The sequence below is a fragment of the Salmo salar genome, chromosome 17 (assembly GCF_965601325.2).
Source record: "Salmo salar chromosome 17, fSalSal1, whole genome shotgun sequence".
Lineage (NCBI taxonomy): Eukaryota > Metazoa > Chordata > Actinopteri > Salmoniformes > Salmonidae > Salmo > Salmo salar.
In genome coordinates, this window is record NC_138307.1 from 72,491,174 (window position 1) to 72,502,588 (window position 11,415).

The window sequence follows — 11,415 nt, forward strand, 5'->3', positions numbered from 1 at the left end:
CAAATGACAATAATAGCACCTCATCTTGTTCAGTAGCTATGGTGCAGGTTTGTAGTCTACCGTGTTGCGGGGAGGTTAATTAAAAAACAGTGACCCCGCTTTTGATATTTTGTGTGTATGCCAGTAAGAACGGGGTATTCAGAATTCAACATACTGCAGAAGGTTGTTCTGATGGAATCTGAAGCAGAAAGGTGAAGGAAAAGGACATGGGTATATATAGTAAACTAATATAGAGTTTATTAAGCTAATAACCAGAATGCATTTGCTGAGTGGCCAGAACCACATTGACATAGATGGTACTTGCCACACTCTCCAGAATGACTTGCATAATTCATATTAATCATGCCAGTGACCTCCCATAACTTAGTGAGACTCTTTGCAGGGATCTGAAGCAGTGTGTAATGGCTGTGTAATATCTGCAAATGAGGACAAGTTAGGTCTCTGGTGGGGTCCTCACTCATGGACAATACTAGCTCATTTAAGCTAAGTTTAGGCTTCAGTGATTTCCACACTGAGTACAGGCCTTTCTCTCAGGATCGATTGAGCTTTCCCCCAGCAACCCCATTATGCTAAAGGAACCCATCAGCACGCACCCACCAGTATGCACCCACCAGCCCCCACACACACACACACACACACACACACACACCACACACACACACACACACACACACACACACCACACACACACACACACACACACACACACACACACACACACACACACACCCTGGACTCTCCTTGTCAGATAAAACTATACAAAATATACTCACGTCACCAAAAAATGTATTACAATACACTGTTTTTAAATGAAGGTCCACAGTAGCCTCAACAGCATTCTGTAGGGTAGTACAATGGTGTAGCCAGAGGACAGCTAGCTTCCGTCCTCCTCTAGGTACATTGACTTCAATACAAAACCTAGGAGGCTCATTGTTCTCCCCCTTCCATAATAATTAACACAGTAGTTATGACGACTTCCAGAGGACTTCCTCCAACCTATCAGAGCTTTTGCAGCATGAACTGAGATGTTGTCAACCCAGTCAAAGGACCAGAGAATGAATCTAGTACTGAAAGCACAAGCTACAGCTAACTAGCACTGCTGTGCATAAAATGTAGTGGGTAGTTGACTCAAAGAGAAAGACAGACAATAGTTTAACAGTTTTGAAGAAATGTATTTCTTAAAAAATGAAGGAGAAGCGAGAGAGAGAGAGATATAGTTACATTTTGTGTATTTTTTTCACTTTCACTTACTTAGCTACTGAATACAACTAGCTAGTTTAGCCTACTCAAACACCCGACTCAAACAGAGGGGGATGCTATGTTAGCTAGCTGAACAGGCAGGGGCTCGGGTGTTTGATGTCCTTGGTGATCTTTTTGGCCGATGCACTTGTTAATGAACTCGCACACCGAGTCAGCGTATTCGTCAATGTTGTTGTTCGCAGCAATGCGGAACATATCCCAGTCCACGTGATCGAAACAATCTTGAAGCGTGGAATCCGATATGTCGGACCAGCGTTGAACAGACCTGAGGGCGGGAGCTTCCTGTTTTAGTTTCTGTCTATAGGCTGGGAGCAACAAAATGGAGTCGTGGTCAGCTTTTCCAAAGGGAGGGCGGGGGAGGGCCTTATATGCGTCACGGAAGTTAGAATATCAGTGGTCTAGGGTTTTGCCCGCCCTGGTAGCACAACCGATATGCTGATAGAATTTGGGGAGCCTTGTTTTCAGATTAGCCTTGTTAAAATCCCCGGCTACAATAAATGCAGTCTCAGGATATGTGGTTTCCAGTTTACATAGAGTCCAATGAAGTTCTTTCAGGGCCGTCGATGTGTCTGCTTGGGGGGGGATATACACGACTGTGATTATAATAGAAGAGAATTCTCTTGGTAGATTATGCGGTCGGCATTTGATTGTGAGGAATTCTAAGTCAGGTAAACAAAATGACTTGAGTTCCTGTATGTTGTTATGATCACACCACGTCTCGTTAATCATAAGGCATACACCCCCACCCTTCTTCTTACCAGAGAGATGCTTGTTTCTGTCGGCGCGATGCGTGAAGAAACCAGGTGGCTGTACCGACTCAGATAGCGTGTCTCGAGTGAGTCATGGTTCCGTGAAACAAAGAACGTTACAGTCTCGGATGTCTCTCTGGAATGCTACCCTTGCTCGGATTTCGTCTACCTTGCTGTCAAGAGACTGGACGTTGGCGAGTAGTATGCTCGGGAGCGGTGCGCGATGTGCCCGTCTACGGGGCCTGACCAGAAGACCACTCCGTCTGCCCCTTCTTCTATGGCGTCGTTGTTTTTGATCGCCTGCTGGGATCCAGATCCATTGTCCTGGGTGGTAGGCCAAACAGAGGATCCGCTTCGGGAAAGTCGTATTTCTGGTCGTAATGTTGGTGAATTGACGTTGCTCTTATATCCAATAGTTCCTCCCGACTGTATGTAGTAAAACCTAAGATTACCTGGGGTAACAATGTAAGAAATAACACATAAAAAGCTAAATACTGCATAGTTTCCTAGGAACGCGAAGCGAGGCGGCCATCTTTGTCGACGCCGGAAGTTAACAATCTGTAGACCCTGCCACATATGTCTCGTGTTTGAGCCGTTGAATTGCGACTCCACTTTGTCTCTATACTGACACTCTGCTTGTTTGATTGCCTTATGGAGGGAATAACTACACTGTTTGTATTCGGCCATATTCCCAGTTGCCTTGCCATGATTAAATGCGGTGGTATGTGCTTTCAGTTTTGTGCGAATGCTGCTATCAATCGTCTTTTTACACTCGTATTCAAACCAGCAACATTTCGGTTATTGGCCCAACACTCTAAACTCGAAGATACTTTCTGCCTATAGGTGGAAGAAGGAAACTAAATGAGGAAAACTCTCTACACCACTTTTGTTTTTCATCACTATTAAGTTGACAGATATGAATCTACAAACACTAGGTTGGCAAAAAGACAAGAGACTGCGGTCAACTTTGCATGGATAAACAGTGTTTGTTTGTATTGTATGAATCTTTTGTCACAGTAACCAACCCCTGAGACACCAAACACACAACAGGCTGTTTATCATGACCCACAATCTTGAGACCACATCCTGAAACACTGTTTCAGTGTGCATACAGGGCTAATTGCAGTCTAGCCATGATCCACAACACCTTTACATACACTACATGACCTAGGGGGGCCTACCCACGAACCACAAAAAACAGGCCCAGACCATTATTCGTTAACCACCAAACTTTACAGTTGGCACTATGCATTTGGGCAGGTAGCGTTCTCCTGGCATCCGCCAAACCCAGATGAATCCATCGGACTGCCAGATGGTGAAGCGGGATTCATCACTCCAGAGAACGTGTTTCCACTGCTCCAGAGTCCAATGGCGGCAAGCTTTACACCACTCCAGCTGACGCTTGGCAATGCGCATGGTAATCTTAGGCTTCTGAATGGCTGCTCGGCGATGGAAACTAATTTCATGAATCTCCCAATGAACATTTATTGTGCTGATGTTGTTTACAGAGGCAGTTTGGAACTCGGTAGTGAGTGTTGCAAACGAGGACAGATAATTTTTACGTGCTGCGCGCTTCAGCACTCGGCGGTCCAGTTCTGTGAGCTTGTTTGGCCTACCACTTCGCGGCTGAGTCGTTGTTGCTCCTAGATGTTTCCACTTCACAATAACAGCACTTACAGTTGACCGGGGCAGCTCTAGCAGGACAGAAATTTGACGAATTGACTTGTTGGAAAGGTGGCCTCCTATGACTGTGCCACGTTGAAAGTCACTGAGCTCTCCAGTAAGGCCATTCTACTGCCAATGTTTGTCTATGAAAATTTCATGGCTGTTTGCTTGATTAAATACACCTGTCAGCAACTGGTGTGGCTGAATCCACAAATTTGAAGAGATGTCCACATGATCATTTGTTAAAGAGAAATGAAATTCCTGACATTTATTCCTAGGAAAAATTACCTTTCTTAAGTCAGTTAGGATCAACACTTTATTTTAAGAATGTGAAATGTCAGAATAATAGTAGAGAGAATGATTTATTTCAGCTTTTATTTTTTTCATCACATTCCCAGTGGGTCAGAAGTTTACATACACTCAATTAGTATTTCCCAGCATTGCCTTTAAATTGTTTAACTTGGGTCAAACATTTCGGGTAGCCTTCCACAGGCTCCCCACAATAAGTTGGGTGAATTTTGACTAATTCCTCCTGACAGAGCTGGTGTAACTGAGTCAGGTTTGTAGGCCTCCTTGCTCGCACACGCTTTTTCAGTTCTGCCAACAAATCTTCTATTGGGATAGCGGTCAGGGCGTTAAGATGGCCACTCCAATACCTTGACTTTGTTGTCCTTAAGCCATTTTGCCACAACTTTGGAAGTATGCTTGGGGTCATTGTTCATTTGGAAGACCCATTTGCCACCGAGCTTTAACTGCCTGACTGATGTCTTGAGATGTTGCTTCAATATATCCACATCATTTTCCTCCCTCATGATGCCATCTATTTTGTGAAGTGCACCAGTCCCTCCTACAGCAAAGCACCCCCACAACATGATGCTGCCACCCCCGTGCTTCATGGTTGGGATTGTGTTTTTCGGCTTGCAAGCCTCCCCCTTTTTCCTCCAAACATAACGATGGTCATTATGGCCAAATAGTTCTATTTTTGTTTCATCAGACCAAAGTACAATCTTTGTCCCCATGTGCAGTTGCAAACCGTAGTCTGGCTTTTTTATGGCTGTTTTAGAGCAGTGGCTTCTTCCTTGCTGAGCGGCCTTTCAGGTTATGTCGATATAGGACTTGTTTGACTGTGGATATAGATACTTTTGTATCTGTTTCCTCCAGCATCTTCACAAGGTCCTTTGCTGTTGTTCTGGGATTGATTTTTACTTTTCGCACCAAAGTACGTTCATCTCTAGGAGACAGAACGGGTCTCCTTCCTGAGCGGTAAGACGCTGCGTGGTCCCATGGTGTTTATACTTGTGTACTATTGTTTGTACAGATGAACGTGGTACCTTCAGGGGTTTGGAAATGTCTCCCAAGGATGGACAAGACTTGTGGAAGTATACAACTTTTTTCTGAGGTCTTGGCTGATATCTTTTGATTTTCCCATGATGTCAAGCAAAGAGGCACTGAGTTTGAAGGTAGGCCTTGAAATACATCCACAGGTACACCTCCAGTTGACTCAAATGAGGTCAATTAGCCTATCAGAAGCTTCTAAAGCCATGACATCATTTTCTGGAATTTGTCCAAACTGTTCAAAGGCACAGTCAACTTTGTGTATGTAAACTTCTGCGAGCAGGCCTTTCTAATCGACCTGGCCCAGGTATCCTGGAAGAATATTGACCTCATTCCGTCAGTCGAGGATGCCTGGTCGTTCTTTAAAAGTAATTTCCTCACCATCTTATATAATCATGCCCCTTTCAAAAAATGTAGAACTAAGAATAGATATAGCCCTTGGTTCACTCCAGACCTGACTGCCCTCGACCAGTACAAAAACATCCTGTGCAATAGCATCAATAGCATCAAATAGTCCCCGTGATATGCAACTGTTCAGGGAAGTCAGGAACCAATACACCCAGTCAGTCAGGAAAGCAAAGGCTAGCTTTTTCAAACAGAAATTTGCATCCTGTAGCTCTAACTCCAAAAAGTTTTGGGACACTGTAAAGTCCATGGAGAACAACAGCACCTCCTCCCAGCTGCCCACTGCACTGAGGCTAGGTAACACAGTCACCACCAATAAATCCATGATAATCGAAAATTTCAAAGCATTTCTCTACGGCTGGCCATGCTTTCCTCCTGGCTACCCGAACCCCGGCCAACAGCTCTGCCCCCCGCCCCCCCCCCCGCAGCTACCTGCCCGAGCCTCCCCTACTTCTCCTTCACCCAAATCCAGATAGCAGATGTTCTGAAAGAGCTGCAAAGCCTGGACCTGTACAAATCAGCTGGGCTAGACAATCTAGACCCTCTCTTTCTAAAACTATCCGTTGCCATTGTTGCAACCCCTATTACCAGTCTGTTCAACCTCTCTTTCGTATCGTACGAGATCCCTAAAGATTGGAAAGCTGCCTCGGTCATCCCCCTCTTCAAAGGAGGTTGGTCACGGGTGCACATCAGCCACGCTCAAGGTACTAAACGATATCATAACCGCCATCGATAAAAGACAGTACTGTGCAGCCGTCTTCATCGACCTGGCCAAGGCTTCGACTCTGTCAATCACCGTATTCTTATCGGCAGACTCAATAGCCTTGGTTTCTAAAATGACTGCCTCGCCTGGTTCACCAACTACTTTGCAGACAGAGTTCAGTGTGTCAAATCGGAGGGCCTGTTGCCCGGACCTCTGGCAGTCTCTATGGGGGTACCATAGGGTTAAATTCTCATCCGACTCTTTTCTCTGTATATATCAATGATGTCGCTCTTGCTGTGGGTGATTCCCTGGTCCACCTCTACGGAGACGACATCATCCTGTATACATCTGGCCCTTCTTTGAACACTGTGTTAACTAACCTCCAAACGAGCTTCAATGCCATACAACACTCCTTCCGTGGCTTCCAACTGCTCTTAAACGCTAGTAAAACCAAATGCATGCTTTTCAACCGTTCGCTGCCAGCACCCGCCCGCCCGACTAGCATCACTACCCTGGACGGTTCTGACCTAGAATATGTGGACAACTACAAATACCTAGGTGTCTGGCTAGATTGTAAACTCTCCTTCCAGACTCATATTAAACATCTCCAATCCAAAATCAAATCTAGAATCGGCTTTCTATTTTGCAACAAAGCCTCCTTCACTCATGCCGCCTAACTTACCCTAGTTAAACTGACTATCCTACCGATCCTCAACTTCGGCGATGTCATCTACAAAATAGATTCCAATACTCTACTCAGCAAACTGGATGCAGTCTATCACAGTGCCATCCGTTTTGTTACCAAAGCCCCTTATACCACCCACCACTGCGACCTGTATGCTCTAGTCGGCTGGCCCTCGCTACATATTCATCGCCAGACCCACTGGCTCCAGGTCATCTATAAATCTGTGCTAGGTAAAGCTCCGCCTTATCTCAGCTCACTGGTCACGACAACAACGCCCACCCATAGCACACGCTCCAGCAGGTATATCTCACTGGTCATCCCCAAAGCCAACACCTACTTTGGCCGCCTTTCCTTCCAGTTTTCTGCTGCCAGTTACTGGAACGAATTGCAAAAATAGCTGAAGCTGTAGACTTATATCTCCCTCACCAACTTTAAACATCAGCTATCTGAGCAGCTAACCGATCGCTGCAGCTGTACATAGTCCATCTGTAAATAGCCCACCCAATCTACCTACCTCATCCCCATATTGTTTTTATTTACTTTTCTTCTCTATTGCACACCAGTATCTCTACTTGCACATCATCATCTGCTCATTTATTACTCCAGTGTTAATCCGCTAAATTGTAATTACCTCGCTACTATGGCCTATTTATTGCCTGCCTACCTCCCGCCATTTGCACACACTGTATATAGACTTTCTTTTTTTCTATTGTGTTATTGACTGTACGCTTGTTTATTCCATGTGTAACTCTGTGTTGTTGTTTGTGTCGCACTGCTTTGCTTTATCTTGGCCAGGTCGCAGTTGTAAATGAGAACTTGTTCTCAACTAACCTACCTGGTTAAATAAATGTAAAATAAAAATAAAAACTTCTGAACCACTGGAATTGTGATACAGTGAATTATAAGTGAAATAATCTGTCTGCAAACAATTGTTGGAAAAATTACTTGTGTCATGCACAAAGTAGATGTCCTAACCGACTTGACAAAACTATAGTTTGTTAACAAGAAATTTGTGGAGTGGTTGAAAAAATAGTTTTAATGACTCCAACCTAAGTGTATGTAAACTTCTGACTTCAACTGTAGGTGTGCAAAGCTCTTATGAGACTTACCCAAGAAGACTCACCACTGTAATCGCTGCCAAAGGTGTTTCTACGTATTCTAAGTAAATACTTATCTAACTGAGATAAATTAGTGTTATATTTTCCATTCATAAAAAAATAACGTAATTTTTCTTCCACTTTGACACTACAGAGTATTTCGAGTAGATTGTTGACAAAAATTACAATTAATCAATTTTAATCCCACTTGGTAAGACAAAATGTGAAGAAATCCAAGGTGGGTGTAGACTTTCTACAGGCAATGCATTTCAAAATATAAACATGGCAAATGCATATTACAACGTAAATACAGCAAACATGAGAAGAACACATGAATGATCTTTGTCATCAGGTGACTTTAACACAACCCTTCTCTCTCCCGGACACCGGACACCATCAAGTCTACGTTAAACAGGTAGAACAGGAATCCATCATTGGTGAAAGGTATGTGCAGGGCTATAAAAGCGCCAAATCTTGCAAGGGGACAATTGAAGTCTGGTGTACAACCAAACTTATACTGTAGATCTACATAGACATCATGAGAGCCACTGCAGCCGTCCTATTGGTCCTCTGTTTCATGGTAAGTTACCATCATCTGAAACATGCTTGATCAACTTGGAATTGATCATCAAGTTCGCTCCATAATGTCATCCTCCTTTTTTTTGGTGTACTCTACTCACGTCTTTGTCTCCATAGCATGGGACTGTCAGGAGGTAGTGGATATCAAGAATCTGATGCAGATTGATGCAGGACTGGGGCAAGTGGTTGCAACGGACACAAGTCAAATCCCCTACTACCTCGTAGGTGATAAATGGATCCGCATGCCTGGTTACCTGAAGCATATCACTGTAGGACCAGCAGGGATCTGGGGTGTCAACAAGGACTATGCAATCTACAAGTATGTGGCCGGTAACTGGGTGCAAGCTGCAGGTAAGTGGAGAGCATTACTCAATATTTATCCAGAGGACACCTGCTTCTTAGCTTTCCTGAAACCATCAGGCTGTTGAAAAAACTATTGATGTTTTAAATTGTAACTTGTAGGTAATTTGCCAGTACTCACAGATATGTGCTCCTTGTTTGCTTGTCCCTCTGTCTGTCTGTCTTTGTGGTCTTCAGGCCTTCTGAAACAGTTGGATGCTGGAGGTGACCAGTTTGTTGTGGGGGCTAACATGAACGATACTCCATTCTGTCTGACAAGTAGTGCCACAGTTGGCTACAAGGGTCCAGCCTCACCCCTTCCATGGACAGGATTGCCAGGAGCTGTGAAGTACTACAGCTGCGGACCCTTTGGGTGCTGGGCAGTCAACAAGAATGATGATATCTACTTAATGAGTGTAAGATCTGGGAAAGAGTGTGAGAGCTGGAGTAGAGTAGTAGAGGATGGAGAGTGTCAGTTATTTTAAAACTGTTTCATATTATAACTGTTGAAATTGTCCTAAAACCCTGATTGTATAGTTTTTTTTCCAGCTGAATCAAGACTGCCAAAACAACGGGTGGAGTCACATTGAAGGCAAGCTTTCCATGATTGAGGTGGCAACTGATGGTAGTGTCTTTGGGGTCAACTCTGCGGGTAGTGTTTATACCAGGTAAGGTTGCTACTGAACTATGTGTATGGTCCACCACCCCCCCCCCCAACAGTATTAACTTGAAAATGACTTGTAATAATAGCTTAGAATAATAATGGTGTACCTTTAGTTATAACTCTGATCCTTACAGTACATGCTATGTGAATCTCCTTACACAAAAACTAAAATACTGTAGATACATAAATAAAATCAGTTAAATATAATCAGATCTAAACTTATAGGACTTATTAAGAAATGTGTAGACAGTGTACGATAAAATATGTAAAAGTTGGATGTCCTGTAAAGCTACAGTTTGTGATAAAAAACAACAACTTCCCAGACACCCCACCACTTGTTCTGGTAAACAGCTGAGGAATGTAGTGAGAGAAATGTAACCACTCTCACATTCATACATGGAGCTACGGATGCAAAGACACAACCATTTTTTGTTTGACATTTTTTTAACATGTTTTTTAAAGCAATACATTGTTTGTTTACAATAACATTGTTTACAAACAATTGAGTAAAAGCTTACATTTTGGCTTCTGATGTGGTTGAATAAAGCTCAAGAGGCAGAAGTTATATTCTTCAAAAATCTATGGCTATGTTGAATTATTAAAGTCCAAAAAAGGATGTACTTAATAAAATGGATAAGCTTTAAAACATGAACCCCAACCCTTTCTTCAACACAGAGACGGCATCACAGCCAGTAAACCAGAGGGCACCGGATGGAGCAATATCCCAATGGGCATGCTCATGGGCCACGTGACCTACGACCTTGGCCGTCTTTGGGTCGTCTCCAAGTCTGCCGTCACCATGGTGTGCACACATTAGCCTCTTCTCTGTAGCTGAAGGCCGTTCGGGATCTGTCTAAAGTTCACTTGCTAACTCATTGATCTCTCTGTCTGGAAAAGCCTTTAGTTCATAAAAATCCTTCATTTTAAAACCTATTGCTCTACCTATTATTTTCAGTTCTTCAATGATCTTATTGACATTTAAAAAAATGTCAATGAAGATGTTATATTTTCTTGACCACTCCTTGATTAACTCTTCAATAGATCTTTGCCATGGAGGCTATTTAAGTGTAGTGTAAACTAGGGCATGGTCATGTTGCTCACAATCCACATGGGTTTTGCTGTGCTTCAGAGGTCATCAATAGGATTGGATGGAATCCTTGTCATTGTTTATTATCTCATTATATAATAATTTCCTGCAAAAATAAAGCATTCATTTTGAAACTATTGTAATTTCTGTGTTATTGTTTTTTTTATGATATTGAACAGAGGGATTTTAGGTTGCTCTGCCAGTGGTGATTTTAGCATCGAAATCTTGGTGGGGCAAACTCAATCAATAGTTTTTTAGATACATGCCAGCAAAGCCACTGCACAACACAAACTGCCCACAAACTATTAGACCCTACAGAAATCTATCCCAACAGCAGAGCTTCCTTTCAGCACCATGGAGAGAATCCTTACCACCACTACACCTAGCTCTCAGCGGAGCCTGGCAACCTGGTCTCAGAGTATTTAGTATTATTCTGTACGTAAATCCGGGGACACTCAATTTAGTATCATATGTTAAATTTCGTATGGTATGTATTCATTTGTGGATATCCATTACCATTTTAACATGATATGTTACGAATTATAATTTGTATTATGTTACGAACTTGCAAAGCGTACAATATGTTAGATATTCTGGTTAGGTGGCTAACGTTAGCTAGCTGGCTAATGTTAGCTAGGCTAGGTTAGGGATTAAGTTTAGGAGTTTGGTTAAAGGGTTAATGTTAGGGGAACGGTTAGCTAAAAGGTTTAAGGTTAGGCGACGGGTTAGCTAACATGTTAAGTAGTTGTAATGTACCTAATAAATAGTAAGTACTTGAAGTTGCTAATTAGCTAAATTGCTAAAGCTAGCCGTGATGAGATTCAAACGCGTTATACGCCCACCCATC

The 11,415-nt window shown here is 43.0% G+C and overlaps 1 protein-coding gene across 1 annotated transcript; it reads left to right on the top strand.

Moving 5' to 3' along the window:
* Nucleotides 1-256: 256 nt before the first annotated feature.
* LOC106593762 (fish-egg lectin) lies at nt 257-10,711 on the top strand. The gene is made up of 5 exons (XM_082963341.1): nt 257-296; nt 8,596-8,829; nt 9,016-9,233; nt 9,367-9,485; nt 10,157-10,711. Exons 1-5 carry the CDS (start codon nt 257-259, stop codon nt 10,296-10,298), a joined length of 753 nt encoding a protein of 250 aa, XP_082819467.1. The 3' UTR covers nt 10,299-10,711.
* The last annotated feature ends 704 nt before the right edge of the window (nt 10,712-11,415 follow it).

Coding starts and splice junctions, on each gene's coding strand:
- LOC106593762 (XM_082963341.1), top strand. CDS start 257: ATGCATTTGCTGAGTGGCCAGAACCACATTGACATAGATG. Junction 8,830..9,015: donor TAACTGGGTGCAAGCTGCAG/GTAAGTGGAGAG, acceptor TGTGGTCTTCAG/GCCTTCTGAAACAGTTGGAT. Junction 9,234..9,366: donor ATGATATCTACTTAATGAGT/GTAAGATCTGGG, acceptor TTTTTTTTCCAG/CTGAATCAAGACTGCCAAAA.